This window comes from Macaca thibetana, chromosome 20 (genome assembly GCF_024542745.1).
Source record: "Macaca thibetana thibetana isolate TM-01 chromosome 20, ASM2454274v1, whole genome shotgun sequence".
Lineage (NCBI taxonomy): Eukaryota > Metazoa > Chordata > Mammalia > Primates > Cercopithecidae > Macaca > Macaca thibetana.
The window spans coordinates 59,927,057-59,944,969 of NC_065597.1; the positions used below are offsets into that span (position 1 = coordinate 59,927,057).

The following is a 17,913-nucleotide window of genomic DNA, read 5'->3' on the forward strand; positions in this document are numbered from 1 at the left end:
ATAACGAATAACATCACAAGGAACACACCCACTGTGACACACGGGGTAATATTATTTCAGGATATTATAAATAATATCACAGGGTGTACACCCACTGGGACATTAAGGGTAATATGTCCCCAAGGTATTAAGAATAATATCACAGGGTGTACACCCACTGGGATGTTAAGGGTAATACCTCCCCAATATATCACAAATAATATCAAAGGGTGTTCCCCCACTGTGATGTTAGGGGTAATACCCCTCAGGATATTACAAATAGTATCACAGGGTTACACCCATTGTGACGTTAGGGATAATATTACGAATGATAATTCGTAATATCCTGGGTGGTTATTATAATTACATGATGTACACCAACTGTGACATTAGGGGTAATAGCTCCCCAGAATATTATAAATAATATCACAGGATATACACACATGGTGTACATCCACTGTGATATCAGAGGTAATATTTCCGTAGGATATTACAAATAAAACCACAGGATGTACACCCACTCTGATATTAGGAGTAATCTATTCCTAGGACATTAAGAATAACATCACAGGGTGTACACTCACTGTAATATTAGGAGTAATATCTCCCTAGGATAGTACAAAAAATACCACACGGTGTATACCCTCTGTGATATTAAAGGTAATAGGATCTTATGAACAATATCAGGAGGTGTACACCCACTGTGATATTAGGAGTTATATCTCGCTAGGTTATTACAAATACCATCACAGGTTGTACACACGGTGTACACTCACTGTGATATAAGGTGTAATATTTCTGAGAGGTATTATGAATAATATCACATTAAGTACATACATGGCATACACCAACTGTGATATTAGGAGTATTAACTCTGTGAAATATTATAGAAAATATCACAGAATGTACACAAATGGTGTACACCCACTGTAATAATTGGAGTAATACCTCCATAGGATATTATGAATGGTATCACAGGGTGTACACTTACTGTGGAATTATAAGTAATATTTCCCTAGGATATTACAAATAATATTACAGAGTATACACACATGATGTACACCCGCTGTGATATTAGGACAAATATCTCCTTAAGATATCACGAATACTATCACAGGGTGTCCACTCATGGGGTACACCCATTGTGATATTTGGAGTAATATCTCCCTAAGATGTCACGAATACTATCACAGAGTGTACACACATGGTGTACACCAACTGTGATATTAGGAGTAATATTTCCCTACGATATTACAAATAGTATAACAGGGTGTACACACAGGGGCTACACCAGCTGTGATATTAGCAGTAATATCTCCTGAGGATATTACCAATACTATCACAGGGTAGGAGTGACATCTCCTGAGAATATGATGAACAACAACACTGGGGGTGTGATATAAGGAGTGGTATCTTCCTAGGATATAATGAATAATACATATCACAAGGAATGTACACCCTCTGTGATACTAGGAGTAATGTGATATTAGGAGTAATGTCTTTCTAGGATATTACAAATACTATCACAGCATGTACACCCACTGTGATTTTAGGAGTAATATCTTTCTAGGATATTAATAATACTATCACAGGGCATACACACATGGGGTACATACACTGTGACATCAAGAGTAATATATCCCTAGGATATATTCGTCATATTCTAAGAAGATATTTCTCCTAATATCACAGTGGGTGTACACCCTGTGATATTACTCGTAATATCCTAGGAAAATATCACTCCTAATATCACATTGGGTGTACACCCTGTGATATTATTTGTAATATTCTAGGGTGATATCACTCCTAATATCACAGTGGGTGTACATCATGTGATATTGTACATCCACTGTGATATCAGGAGAAATATCTCCCAGGTATATTACAAATAATATCACAGGGTATACACATATGGTGGTCACAAACTTTGATATTAGGAGTAATGTCTAACTAGGATATTACAAATAATATCACAAGTTTTACATCCACTGCGATATTAGGAGTACTATCTCCCTAAGATATTAGGGATAATATCACAGGGTGTACCCTCACTGTGACATTAGGAGTAATATCTACCAAGAATATTATGAATAATATCACAGGGTGTATGCCCACTGTGATATTTGGAGTTATATCTTTTTAGGATATTATGAATAATATCACAGCCTGTACACCCACTGTGCTATCAAGAGTGATATCTCCGTAGGATATTACAAATAGTATTACAGGTTGTACACCCACTGTCATATTAGGAGTAATTTCGCCCTAGGTCATTACAAACAGTATCACATGGTGTACACCCACTGTGATATTAGGAGTGATATCACCCTAGAATATTACAAACAATATCACAAGGTGTACACTCACTGTGATATTAGGAGTGACATCTTCTTAGGATATGACGAATAATATCAGAAAGGCTGTACACCCTTTATAATATTAGAAGTGATATATCCCTAGGAAATGATGAATAACACCACAGAAGGTGTGATATTAGGAGTGATATCTCCCTAGGATATGATGAATAATGTCACAAGGAAAGTACACCCCCCGATATTAGGAGTGACATCTAGCTAAGATATGACAGATAATATCACAAGAGTTGTACACCTTGTTATATTAGGAGTGATATCTCCCTAGGATATCACGAGTAGTATCACGATGGGTGTATACCACCTGTAATATTTGGAGTAGTGTGTCTCTAAGATATGATGCCTAATGTCACAGGGGTGTACACCTTCTGTGATATTAGGGGTGATATGTCCCTGGGAAATGATGAATAATATCACAGAAGGTGTATGTCCACCGTGATATTATGAGTAATATCTTCCTAAAATATGACCAATAGTATCAAAGTGGTGTACACCCCCCATGATATTAGGAGTGACATCTCTCTGCGATATGACAAATAATATCACAAAGTGTACACCCACTGTGATAGTAGGAGTGATATCACCCTGGGATATGATGATATCACAAGGTGTACATGCTTTGTGATGTTAGGAGTGACCCCTTTCTAGGATATGACGAATAATATCACTCACAGTGTACACCCACTGTGATATCAGGAGTAATATCACCCTAAAATATTATAAACAATACCAAACGGTGTATATCCACTGTGTTATTAGGAGTATTAACTCTATAAAATATTACGAAAATTTCACAGAATGTACACGCATGGTATACACACACTGTAATATTTGGAGTAATATCTGCCTAGGATGTTATGAGTGATATCACAAGGTCTACATCCACTGTGATATTTGAAGTAATATCTCCCTAGGATATTACAAATAATATCACATGGTGTACACCCACTGTGATATTAGGAGAAATATCTCCCTAAGATATTATGAATACTGTCACAGGGTGTACACACATGGTGTACACTCACTGTGATATTAGGAGTAATATTTTCCTAGGATATTACAAATAGTATAACAGGGTGTACACACAGGGGCCACACCCACTGTGATATTAGGAGTAATAGCTCCCTAACATATTACAAATACTATTACAGGGTAGGAGTGATATCTCCCTAGAATATGATGAATAACAATGCAGGGGGTGTGATATAAGGAGTGATATCTTCCTAGAATATGACAAATAATATCACAAGGAGTATATACCCCCGTGATATTAGGAGTAATGTCTTTCTAGGATACCATGAATAATCTCACAGCATGTACACCTACTGTGATTTTAGGAATAATATCTCCCTAGGATATGACAAATGATATCACAAGGAGTGTACGCCCTCGTGATATTAGGAGTAATGTCTTTCTAGGATACCACAAATAATCTCACAGCATGTACACTGACTGTGATTTTAGGAATAATATCTCCCTAGGATATGACAAATAATATCACAAGGGGTTTACAACCCCTGTGAAATTAAAAGTTATATCTCCCTAGGATATGATGCCCCTTGTGATATTGGGAGTGACATCTCCCTAAAATATGATGAGTAATATCAAAAGGGGTGTACGCCCCCTGTGATATTAGGAGTGATACCGCCCCAGAATATACCAAATAATATTCACAGAGTGAATATTATTCACAGAGGTGTACACGACCTTTGATTTTAGGAGTGATATCTCCCTAGATTACAATGAGTAACAACACAGGGCGTACACACACTGTGATATAAGGAGTGGTATCTCCCAAAGATATGATGAATAATATCTTGATATTATTCATAATACCTGTGATATTAGGAGTGATATCTCCTCAGGATATTGCAAATATCATCATAGGGTGTACATCCACTGTGATACTAGAAGTCATATCTTGCTAGGATATTATGAATAATATCACAGGGTGTACACTCACAGTAATATTAAGAGTAATGTCTCCCTAGGATGTTATGAATAATATCACAGGGTGTACACTCACAGTGATATAGTAGTAATATCTCTGTAGGATATTGTGAATAATGTCAAAGATTGTCCACACATGTTGTACACCCACTGTGATGTTAGAAGTAATACCTCCTTAGGATATTTCGAATGAATCACAGAGTGTACACCCACTGTATATTAATATCTCCCTAAAATATTACAAATAATATCACACTGTGCACACTCACTGTGATATTGGGAGTAATATCTGTCTAGGATACTATGAATAATATCACAGGGTGTACACCCACTGTTACATCAGGAGTAATATCTCCCTAGGATATTACTAATAATATTACAGGCTTTATACCCACTGTGACATTTAAAGTTATATCTCACTAGAAAATTACAAATAACATCACAGGATGTACACCCACTGTGATATTATGAGTAATATCTTCCTAGGATATTATGAATAATTACAGGGTGTAGACCCTCTGTGATATTACAAGTAATATCTTTCTAGGATATTATGAATAATATCACAGGGTGTAAATTCACTGTGATATTAGGAGTAATATCTTCCTAGAATACTACACCCACCGTGTACCCCCACTGTAATATTAGGTGTAATATCTTCCTAAGATATTATGAATAATATCATAGGGTGTGCACTCACTATGAAATTAAAAGTAATATCTCTCTGGAATATTATGAAAAATATCACAGAGAGTACACCCACTGTGGTATTAGGAGTAATATCTCCCTTGGATATAACCAATAATATCACAAATGTTATACTCACGGTGATATTAGGAGTAATACTATTTAAAATATTAAGAATATCACAGGCTGTACCCCATGGTGATATTAGCAGTAATATCTCCCTAGGATATCATAAATAACATCACAGTATGTATACCCATGGTGATATTATGAGTAACAGCTTTCTAGGACATTATGAATAATATCACAGGTTGCACACATATGGTGATATTAAGAATGATAGCTTTCCAGTATATTATGAATAACATCACAGTGTGTACACCCACTGTGATATTAGGAGTAATAACTTCCTAGGACGTTACGAGTAACTTCTCAGGGTGTACACCCATGGGGATATTAGGAGAAATAGCTCCCTGGGATACTATGAATAACATTAGTGGGTGTACACCTACTGTGAATAATAGGAGTATTACCTACTGAGAATATTACGAATAATATCAGAGGATGTACACCCACTAAGATATTATGAGTAATATCTCCCTAGGAAAGTACATATAATATCACAGTGTGTACACCCACTGTCATATTAGTAGTTATATCTCCATAGAATATTACAAATAATATCGAAGGGTGCACACCCACTGTCATATTAAAAATAATTTTTTGTAGGATATTACTAATAATATCACAGGGTGTACTTTCACTGTGATATTAGCAGTAATATCTCCCTAGTATACTACAAATAATATAACAAGGTGTCCACACACTGTAATATTAGGAGTAATACTTCCCTAAGATATTACGAATAAAATCACAGGGTGTACACCCACTTTGAAATTAAAATTATATCTCTCTAAGATATTTTTAATAATATCACAGAGTGTACACCGTATGTGATAGTAGGAGTAATATCTCCCCAGGATATTATGAATAATATCACAGGGTTTACACCCAAGGTGATACTATGAGTAATATCTCTTTAAGATATCATGAATAACATCATAGAGTGTACACCCACTGTGATACTGGGAGTAATTATCTCCTTAAGATATTATAAATAAAATCACAGTGTGTACACTCACGGTGATATTAGGAGTAGTATCTTTCTATGATATTGCAAATAATATCACAGCATGTACACCCACTCTGATATTAGGAGAAATAGCTTCCTAGGATATTAAGAATATCATCATAGGGTGTACATCCACTGTGACATTTGGAGCAATAACTCCTGAGGATATTATGTATAACATCACAGGGTGTACACGCATGGTAATATTAGGAGTAATCGCTCTCTAGGATATTAGAAATAACATCACAGGGTGTACACCCACGGTGATATTAACAGTAATAACTCCCTAAGATATTATGAATAACATCACAGGGTGTACATTCACTGTGATATTAGGAGTAATCGCGCCCCAGGATATTAGAAATAACATCAGAGGGTGTACACCCACTGTGATATTAACAGTAATAACTCCCTAAGATATTATGAATAACATCATAGAGTGTACACTCACAGTGATATTAGGGGTAATAGCTTTCTAGGTTATTACGAATAATATCACAGAGTGCACACCCACAGTGAAATTAGGAGTAATAGCTCCCTAGGGTATTATGAATAACATCACTTGTTGTACACTGACTCTGATATTAGGAGTAATAGCTCTCTAGAATATTATGAATAACATCAAAGGGTGTAAACTCACTGTGATATTAGGAGTAATGACTCTCTAGGATATTAAAAATAACATCACAGGAAGTACACCTAATGTGATATTAGGAGTAATAGCCTTGCAGGCTATTAACATTGCAGGGTGTACAACCACTGTGATATTAGGAGTAGTAGGTACCTAGGGTATTACAAATAACATCAAAGGGTTTACATCCACTGTGATATTAGGAGTAATAGCTCCCAGGATATTATGAATAACAGCAGGGTGTACACTCACTGTGATATTAGGAGTAACAGCTTCCAAGGATTTTACAAATAATGTCACAGGATGTATTCCCACTGTGATATTAGGAGTAATAACTCCCTAGGATATTACAAATAATATCACAGAGTGTACACCCACTGTGATATTGGGGTAATAGCTCCCTAGGATATTACGAATAATATCACAGGGTGTACACTCACTGGGATATTAGGAGTAATAGCTTCCTATGATATTATGAATAATATCACAATGGGTTTACACACGTGGTGTACATTACTCTGTTATTAGCATAATATCTCCCTGAGATATTATGAATAATATCACAGTGTATGTACACACTATTACTCAAAGAAAGAGTAATATCTTTCCAGTATATTAACTATAATATCTCAGGATTTACACACATGGTGTACACCTACTCTGATATTAGGAGTCACATCATCCTAGGATATTACAAATGTTCTCACAGAGTGTACACCCACTGTGAAATTAGGAGTAATATTTCTCTAGGATATTATGAATAATATCACAGGGTGTACACCCTCTGTGATATTAGGAGTAATATCTCCCTCAAATATTATGAATAACATCTCACAGTGTACAACCACTCTCATATTAAGAGTAATATCTCCCTCGGTTGTTATGAATAATATCACAGGGTGTACACCCAGTGTGATGTTAGAAGTAATATCTCCCTCAGATATTATGAATAATGTCACAGGGTGTACATTCACTGTGATATTAGGAGTAATATTTCCCAAGGATATTATGAATGATATGACAGCATGTACACCCGCTGTGATATTAGAATTAACATCTCCCTAGAAATTTACAAATGATATCACAGGTTGTACACCCACTGTGATATTAGGAGTAATATCTCCCTAGGAAATTATGAATAATATTACAAGGTGTACACACATTGTGTACACCCACTGTGATTTTAGGAGTAATATCTCACTAGGATATTACAAATATCATCACAGAGTTTACACCCACTGTGATATTTTTTCCCTAAAATATTACAAATCATATCACAGGTATACACTCACTGTGATATTATGAGTAATATCTCCCTAGGATATTTCGAATCATATCACAGGCTGCACACCCACTGTGATGTTAAAAGGAATATCTTTCTAGGACATTACAAATAGTATCACAAGGTGTACACCCACTGTGAGATTAGGAGTGATATCTCCCTAGAATATTATGAATAATATCACAGTGTGTACAGCCACTGTGATATTAGGAGTGATACCTTCCTAGGATATTACAAATAATATCATAGGGTGTACACCCACTGTGAAATAAAATAGCTCCCTATGATATTATGAATAATATCACATGGTGTACACTTACTGCGATATTAGGAGTCGTATCTCCCTAGGATATTACGAATATTATCACAGAGTGTATGCCCACTGTGATAGTAAAAGTATTATTTTTCTAGGATATTACGAATAATATTGCATAGTGTACTCCCTCTGTGATATTAGGAGTTATATCTCCCAAGGATATTACAAATAATATCACAGGGTGTACACCCACTGTGATATTAAAAGTACTATCTTTCTAGGATATTATGAATAATATCACAGGATATACTGTCACTGTGATATTAGGAGTAATATATCCCTAGGATATTACAAATAATATGACAGGGTGTACAACCACCATGAGATTTGGAGTAATATATCTGTAGCATATTATGAATAATATCACAGGGTGTACACCCACTGTGATAGTGGGAGTAAAATCCCCCTCGGATATTACAAATAATATCACAGTGTATACTCCCACTGTGATATCAGGAGTAAAATCTCCTTTGGATATTACGAATAATATCACAGGATGTACACCCACTGTGATATTAGGAGTAATATCTCCCTCGGATATTTCGAGTAATATCACAGGGTTTACACACATGGTGTTCACCCACTGGGATATTAGGATAGTATCTCCCTTGGATATTACGAATCATAGCAGAGGCTGTACACAGCTGGTGTTCACCCAGCGTGATACTAGGAGTAATGTCTCCCTCAGATATTAGGAACAGTCTCCCCCTGGGACTTAGCAGAGCGTAACCCCTCAGTGTTAAATAAGCGGCCACAGCAAGAGGCAGAGGCGCAGGGACTGAAATGAAGACAAAGATCTGACAAGTTTTAAAAATGTATTTAAAATAGAATTTATGGCCGGGCGCGGTGGCTCAAGCCTGTAATCCCAGCACTTTGGGAGGCCGAGGCGGGCGGATCACGAGGTCAGGAGATCGAGACCATCCTGGCTAACACAATGAAACCCCGTCTCCACTAAAAATACAAAAAAAAAAATTAGCCGGGCGTGGTGGCGGCGCCTGTAGTCCCAGCTACTCGGGAGGCTGAGGCAGGAGAATGGCGGGAACCCGGGAGGCGGAGCTTGCAGTGAGCCGAGATCGCGCCACTGCACTCCAGCCTGGGCGACAGAGCGAGACTCCGCCTCAAAAAAAAAAAAAAAAAATAAATAAATAAATAAATAAAATAAAATAAAATAAAATAAAATTTATAAAATGCTTCATCTGCCGACTCAGGAGCCCGCGGTGCAGGGTGGGGTGGGAGTTGGCAGCTGCCCGCTACACCAGCAGAGTGAGACTGCAGGAGTGCGGCCCTCCCTCCCATGCCCCTCTGTTCAGACACCCAAGGGGCTCACGTGCACTCCTGGGATCACACGACCCGAAAACAGGACCCCAGAGGTTTCTTGAGTCTCTGCTTACCAGGGCGACCGGGTACAGCCCTGCCAGCCCATTGCATAATCTTCTAAGTTCTCCCCACCACCCTCCATTCCAGCAGTGAGGTGACTGTGACGTGGTCTCCATCCTCTCGGCCTTGACCCAGTGGTCCCCGCGATTGGACGCTTAGGCGGTCACCAGGCCTCCTTGTTACTAACGTGTGCACACCTTTCGGTTCTCCCATTGGGATGAACTCCTGGAAATTGCTGGGTCCAAAGTGTTTGGGAAGTTTGGAGTGATTCTTCTTGCAAGGGGAAGAGGGAACTATGGAGATGTCACTGAACTTTCAGGGGTTCCGGGACCCCCCAACCCGGTGCCTGTCCCAGCTCTCCGAGCTCCTCTCTCCTCCGCTCCTCCCTCCCCCACCTCGCCTGTTTTCACCTCCCGTGACCTCACCCCCACCGCGCAGCTGGACCTTGCCCGGCGCCTCCCGATCCCGGAGCTCGAATCCCAGCCGGACCAGCCCAGCCCCGCCCCTTCCCTGGCAGGAGCGAGGCGGAGCAGTCTGCCCAGAGACTTAGCGACAGACAGACGCTGGGACCCACGACGACTGAAGGCGCCGATGGCCGCGCCTGCTGAGCCCTGCGCGGGGCAGGGGGTGAGTGCCCCCCCATCACGCCCCCCTCTCCTTTTCCAGGCTTGGTTTGGCTGCAGTGTCTCAGGCTGCAATACTGGGGATTCCTGGACCCGGGAAGGGAGGAGACTTACTCCAGCCCCCCTCACTGCAGCGGGTTGGACTCCTTTCACCAACCCAGTGCCCCCGACAGCCCAGCTCTGTCTAAGGGGCCACCAGACCTCCCAGCTACTAGGGGCTTTGACCCTTATTTGCATAAAGCTAGTGGGTGCTCCGAGCCCTCCTACCCCCAGCGAGCCTTACCTCTCTGGTTTCTTTTTCCATCGCTCTTAGCAAAGGACTCCAGAGAGAGGAGTTCACGGGGTGAGGGTGGGGGTTGCAAATTGCCAGCATTTCGAGGGCCAGGGAGATGAAGCGATAAGTTGGTATGAACTGAGGGCTTCCTCTGTGCCTAGCCTTGTGCCCAACCTTGTGCCATGCTGCTATGAACTTTGCTGCTATTAATCCATTTAATACAATTCATAGAGGTAAAGTCTCATTATTCACCTTTTGCAGGGAAGGAAAATGAGACAGAGAGGTTAAAGTTAGCACAGCCAGTGAGTTGTGAAACCAGGGGGAGTAAAAAGACAGGGGAGAGAGAATTGAAGAGGCCACGTCCACTAAACTTCAAATTTCTTCTAGGGTTAGATAGGACCAGCAGAGGTGAAAATAACACATCAAGCTGGGCCAGTAGCTCTTGCCTGTAATCCCAGTACCTAGGAGGCTGAGGCAGGAGGAGCTTGAGGCCAGGAGTTCGAGACCAGCACGGGCAACATAGATGTAGAGACCCCCATCTCTACAAAATATAAAAAAAAGTTAGCCAGGCCTGGTGAGGCGGCTTATGCCTGTAATCCCAGCACTCTGGGAGACCGAGGTTGGAGGATTGCTTGAGGCAGGAGTTCAAAGCTTTGGTGAGCTTTGGTTGTGCCATTTCAGCCTGGGCAACAGAGTGAGACCCTGTCTCTAAAACATAAATTAATTAATAAAAAATAAAAATAAATCACACATCAAGACCATCAGTCGAACAAGGTTTGGGGTCAGATAAGCCTGGGTCAGAGTCAGCTCTGCCACTTCCCATTTGTGTGGCCCTGAGGGAGGCAGTTCCCCGATTGGTGCCTCGGTCTGCTGGTCTCTGAAATGGGGACAGTACTGCCTATGTGCTGGAGTTCTTATAAGGATTAAGTGACAGTCTGTGCCTAGCAATGATTATGGAGCCCAGGTCTCCTAGACCACATGGCCCAGTTCCCTGGGTTCAAATCCCAGTCCTTCCACTTCTCAGCTGGGTAAAGTCAGCCAAGTTACTCAACCTTTCTGGTCCTCGGCTTCTTCACCTGTAAATCAATATGATAATTGCATCTACCTAGGGTTGATGTCAGGATGAAAGGAGTTGAGAATTATTAGGTATTCCAAACAGTGCTTGGCACATTTTTGTGTAAATGTTAAAGATCCAAAAAATTGCCTGGGCCCCTGGGCAGGTGAGTTGGGGATCCCTGCCTTATACCATCCTAAGGGGCCTCCTGGTGTTCCCTCAGGTCTGGAACCAGACAGAGCCTGAATCTGCCGCCACCAGCCTGCTGAGCCTGTGTTTCCTGAGAACAGCAGGGGTCTGGGTGCCCCCCATGTACCTCTGGGTCCTTGGTCCCATCTACCTCCTCTTCATCCACCACCATGGCCGGGGTTACCTCCGGATGTCCCCACTCTTCAAAGCCAAGATGGTAGCTGCCATCCCTGGGAGCCTGGAACGAGGCAATGGTGGGGGGAGGCAGGGGACAGGCTGGAACCTGGTGAAGTCTTAAAGCAGACCCCTCCTATCAGGGTGTAGAAGGGAATCTGTTAATCAAACAGAGCAATATTAGAGAGGCTACAGAGGTCAACTCAGTGGAACATGGTTCTCCCAAACAGATTTTGTAATTCCGAAAATACATGCATGCACAAACACACACATACACTCCCATGTTCCCGGACAGTTTATAACTACCATAACCTGGCATTTTCCAAAACATACCATGTAGACTCTTGGGTACACAAGGTAATTTTAGGGCCACATTGGGATGAACCTTTTAAAAAGTTATGCATTTGTTTTTATGTTCCCCCACTGGCTGTATGATAGGACAATTTTTATATGTGATATGTATTTAGTGTGTTAAATTAACACTGGCATTCCAAGTGTAAGCCTTTCTGCTCATCCATCCTCTTCTACTCCGTTCTTGTAGGCTTCTAAAGAATGTTATTCAGAGTTCATTCATTCTTCTGCCATTGTGTCAATTTTTGCATAATCACCCACTAACAACCCAAGGGTTGGCAAACTTAAAGAGCCAAGCAGTACATAGTATTTGAGACTTTGTGAGCCAGATAATCTTCCTTCCAAACACTGAACTCTGCTATTCCAGAATGAATGCAATAGTCATAACCATAGACAATAGTCATGACCGTGCTACCTTTTTTTTTTTTTTTTTTTTGAAATGCAGTTTTACTCTTGTCACCCAGGCTAGAGTGCAATGGTGCGATGTCAGCTCACTGCAACCTCTGCCTCCTGGGTTCAAGTGATTCTCCTGCCTCAGCCTCCCAAGTAGCTGGGATTACAGGTGCCCACCACCACACCTCGCTTTTTTTGTATTTTTAGTAGAAACAGGGTTTCGCCATGTTGGCCAGGCTGGTCTCCAACTCCTGACCTCAGGTGATCTGCCTGCCTTGGCCTCCAAAAGTGCTGGGATTACAGGTACGAGCCACCACTCCCGGCCGACTGTGTTTCAATAAAACTTTATTTGTGGTCACTGAAATTTGGATTTCGTGTAAATTTCACCTGTCATGACATATGCTTTTTATTTTTCTTTGATGATTGGTAGTTTGGCAACTTCTGCTTTAAACTGAGGTTCTTTGAGCAGTTCCTCCAATATGCCTTAGCTCTGGCTTTCCCTCTGGTGTGTACATGTTCTCTCATTTTCATCCTTTCTTTTATTCAATAGAGAAACCAATATATATTAGAGAGACCCTAGAGACTTACTGGCTCCTTGATTTCATAGCAGGGATTGAAAATGACTTGGAGAGAGGATAGTTTTTTACCTGGTGAGTACATTTCATTTCCTGCTGTTTCTTCACACCCAAAGTCATCTCACATGTGCATGATTGGAGCACTTCCTGCATTTTGGAAAACACTCAGCTGGCTCAAGCCCTTGCTGTACATTATTTATATGACAATTACAGGTCAGGACCAATCTGCAATGCCCTTTACACATTGTTCACGTTGGCACATTGCTAGCTGGTGATACTGGTTTGTTACAGGGCCCCAGCCAGGATGTTGCAGAACCAGCTCCCAGTTGGACATGGGGTTGCCCACCCATTTGCTGTGACCTCTCTTATTGCCCCCCAAGCTTATCTAAGCCTGTACCCTCAGGTGCTTGGGTTCGCCCTCATAGTCCTGTGTACCTCCAGCGTGGCTGTCGCTCTTTGGAAAATCCAACGAGGAACGTCTGAGGCCCCGGAATTCCTCATTCACCCTACCGTGTGGCTCACCACGATGGTAATGATGCCTTCAGTCTGGAGCCTGGTTTGCTCCCAGCTGCTGCTTTGCCTGCCACAGTGAAGAACAAGGGGAAGAGAAAAGGCTCCCCTCAGCCTCCACCCTCCCCTAAGGGGCCTGCCCTGACTTTCCCGTCCAGAGCTTCGCCGTGTTCCTGATTCACACCGAGAGGAAAAAGGGAGTCCAGTCATCTGGAGTGCTGTTTGGGTACTGGCTTCTTTGCTTTGTCTTGCCAGCTACCAGCGCTGCCCAGCAGGCCTCCGGAGCGGTAAGTGGGGGTGTGGGCCACCCCGGGAAACCAAAATGGTGGCTCTGACCTTGGGTCCCATCTTTCCTCCTCCTGTTTCCACATATGACTTATTCTCTACACGGTGACACACATAAGCCAGTCACTTACACTCTAGAGACACAAAATCCACTCCCACACCTGTAAGTACCCATCATCCCATACATTTCTTATCAACACGATTTCCTGTCTTACACACCCACATCACACGTGCCACTTGCACATGACGCACACACTTATATGCACTGATTCATACATCACACAAGCACATGCATGCATGCACACACACACACACAACCTGGGCACAGGGCACAGACACACCTGTGTGCACACATACTCCCACGTGCACATCTCCCTCATCTCATGGATTCACCCTCCCCAAGTTCCTATGCATCTTTATTTACACACTCATTCTGCACACCCACTCATAGCCTTTTTCTTTTTTTTTTTTTTTTTTTTTTTTTTTTTTTTTGTGAGGCTCTCTCTGTCACCCAGGCTGGAGTGAAGTGGCATGATCTTGGCTCACTGCAATTTCTGCCTCTCGGGTTCAAGCAATTCTCCTGCCTCAGCTTCCTGTGTAACTGGGATTACAGGTGCACACCACTACACCTGGCTAATTTTTGTATTTTTAGTAGAGACGAGGTTTCACTATGTTGGCCAGGCTGGTCTCGAACTCCTGACCTCAGGTGACCCTGATCTCAAGTGATCCACCCGCCTTGGCCTCCCAAAGTGTTGGGATTACAGGCATGAGCCACTGTGTCCGGCCAGAAGCAGCATTTCTATATTAGGAGACATGATGGGTCATTTTCTCTGCAAAGAGGAAAACATGTAGTCTAGACCAACTTCTCTCAACCTCAGCTTTAGTAACGTTGTAGCCAGATAAGTCTTTGCTGGGAGGACGGGGTTGTCCTGTTTGCTGTAGAGTGTGAAACAGCATCCCTGGCTTCCGCCCATAGATGCCAGTAGCATACCATCCAATTGCAGTAACCCAAAATGTCTCGCGATATTACCAAGTGCTCCTGGGGGTGAGGACAAAGTCACCACCTACTGAGGAGCAGTGACCTGGACAGAGTGCTTATCCAAGGCTTCTGGGAGTGGGGGTTATCTTAACACCAATGATCAGGCGGCAGCAGGTTTCAGATATTTTACTTTATTATTGTATTTTTGTGGAGACAATATCGTGCTCTGTTGCCCAGGCTGATCTTGAACTCCTGGGCTCAAGCAATTCTCTGACCTCAGCCTCCTAGAGTGCTGGGATTATAGGCATGAGCCACCACGTCTGGACCCAGAGATCATTTCTTGAGTCCAGTGGTTACTCCATCCTGCCCCTAAAGGAGAAAGTAGAGAAGCATCACCCTGTCTTTAAGGACAGGTTTTTAATTTTTCGTTTGTTTATTCTGAGACAGAGTCTTGCTCTGTCGCCCAGGCTGGAGTGCAGCGGCACGATCTTGACTCATTGCAACCTCCGCCTCCTGGGTTCAATCGATTCTCATGCCTCAGCCTCCCAAGTAGCTGGGATTACAGGCATGTGCCACCATGCCCAGCTAATTTTTGCAGTTTTAGCAGAGACAGGGTTTCACCATGTTGGCCAGGTCTGACCTCAGGTGACTCACCCACCTCGGCCTCCTAAAATGCTGGGATTACAGGCGTGAGCCACAGCGCCTGACCAAGGACAGAGTTTTTAAAAGAGCAACCTTTGTAACTAAGGGGAAATTCCACAGGGTATTCAGTAATTTCTGAAAGGGTGGGCTCCCACAGTTGACATAAGTCAGGGTTTTGGGACACAGCATAGAAACAATAATACTGGGACCACTTACACTCAGGGGTTCCAACCATATGCAGGCACTGTGGCAGGCACTTACACACCTGTCCTCATTGGATTCTCACAATAGTTCACAGTGATGGATTCTTTTTTCTTTTCTTTTCTTTTTTTTTAATAGAAACAAAGTCTCATTATGTTCCCAAGGCTGGTCTCAAACTGCTAGGCTCAAGTGATCTTCCCACCTAAGCCTCCCAAAGTGCTGGGACTATAGGCTTGAGCCAATGTGTCCAGCCAATGATGGATTCTAGCTACCCCATTTTAAAGATGAGGGAGACTAAAGCTAGGAGAAGGAATGACAGCCTCAGGGCCACAAAGCTTGGGAGTGCAGAGCCCAAGTTCATCTCAGGCAAATTCAGAACCAACTTTCTGAGAGAAACAGTGGGGAAAACAGTGGCAGTTTAGGGAAGATGGGCCATATTGTCATTGGAATATCCAATTGTCTGCTATCTGGAAAAAAAAAAAAAAAAAAAAAAAAAAAACTAGAAGAGTATAAAATCCAGTAGAGGAATTGTGATTTGAAACTAGGGCTCTGGTTTAAAGCCATAAAAACTCAGTTCACACTAGCTTAAGGAAAAGGGAAGGTCAGGGGGGTTATTAGCTCATGTATTTATTAGCTCATACCCATGGGATCTCCCAGGCATGAATGATCCAGGCCTGGGACCAGGTACCAGATCTCCACTTCTGCCTCTTGGCTTTGCCATATTAGCTTGATTCTCCAATGGAGTGGCAAGAAGAGCCACCAATACCTTCAGACTTATGTTATACCACGTAGCAAACCCGGCAGAATCTCCCAGTGGTTCCAGCTCTCAAGTACCCAGCATGAGATGCTATATGCATTCCTAACCCAGCCATGGTAGCCAAAAGACTAGAATGTATGCATTGGCCAAGCCTCAATCACCCACTCAGCCTTGGAGTAGAGTCAGTTCTACACAAATCACATGCCTGAACACAAGCAAAAAGACTTAGGAAGAAAGAAAAATCAGTATATGGAAAATATCTCTGCATGATTATTACAGCACTGTTCACAATAACCGAGATTTGGAAGCACCCTAAGTGTCCATCAACAGGTGAATTGATAAAGAAAATGTGGTGTATATACACAATGGAGTACTAAGCAGCTGTAAGAAAGAATGAGGTATTGTCATTTTCAACAACATGGATGTTAAGTGAAATAAGCCAGGCACAGAAAGTCCAACTTTACATGTTCTCACTTATTTGTGAAAGCTAAAAATTAAAACAATTTAACTCATGAACATACAGAGTAGACGGAAGGTTACTAGGGGCTAGGAAGGATAGCGCGTGGGGAAAATGGGGATGGTTAATGGGTACAAAATATAGAAAGAATAATACCTATTTGATGGTATAACAGGGTGACTACAGTCAATAATAATTGTTCATTTTTAAATAACCAAAAGAGTCTGGACACAGTGGCTCACACCTGTGGAGCACTTTTTTTTTTTTTCCAGCACTTTGGAAAGCCGAGGCAGGAGGATCATCTGAGGTCAGGAGTTCAAGACCAGCCTGGGTAACATGGTGAAACCCTGTCTCTACTAAAAATACAAAAAAAATTAGCCAGGCGTGGTGGTGCACACCTGTAAGCTCAGATACTCGGAAGGCTGAGGCAGGAGAATCGCTTGAACCCAGGAGACGGAGGTTGCAGTGAGCCAAAATTAAGCCACTGCACTCCAGCCTGTGCAACAGAGTGAGACTCCAACTCAATAATAGACTAAAAAATAAAATAACTAAAAGAGTAAAATGGATTGTTTATAACAGAAAGGATAAATGCTTGAGGGGACGGAGACCTCATTTACCCTGATGTGATTATTATGCATTGCTTACCTGTATCAAAATATCTCACGTCACCCAGAAATATATATTTCAGGCTGGGCGCGGTGGCTCACACCTGTAATCCCAGCA

At 42.0% G+C, this 17,913-nt stretch overlaps 1 protein-coding gene across 2 annotated transcripts in view; it reads left to right on the plus strand.

Annotated features, from left to right (window-relative positions):
* Window positions 1-10,210: 10,210 nt before the first annotated feature.
* ABCC6 (ATP binding cassette subfamily C member 6) overlaps window positions 10,211-17,913 on the plus strand; it is a 74,178-nt gene continuing 66,475 nt past the window's right edge. Inside the window, exons 1-4 of one of the 2 annotated variants that reach the window (XM_050774062.1) lie at window positions 10,211-10,353; window positions 11,901-12,083; window positions 13,763-13,888; window positions 14,028-14,156. In XM_050774062.1, coding sequence (XP_050630019.1) covers window positions 10,318-10,353; window positions 11,901-12,083; window positions 13,763-13,888; window positions 14,028-14,156 — 474 coding nt within the window. In that variant the 5' untranslated portion in view covers window positions 10,211-10,317. The remainder of the gene's footprint in view (window positions 10,354-11,900; window positions 12,084-13,762; window positions 13,889-14,027; window positions 14,157-17,913) is intronic. The other variant, XM_050774063.1, reaches the window with a different exon arrangement.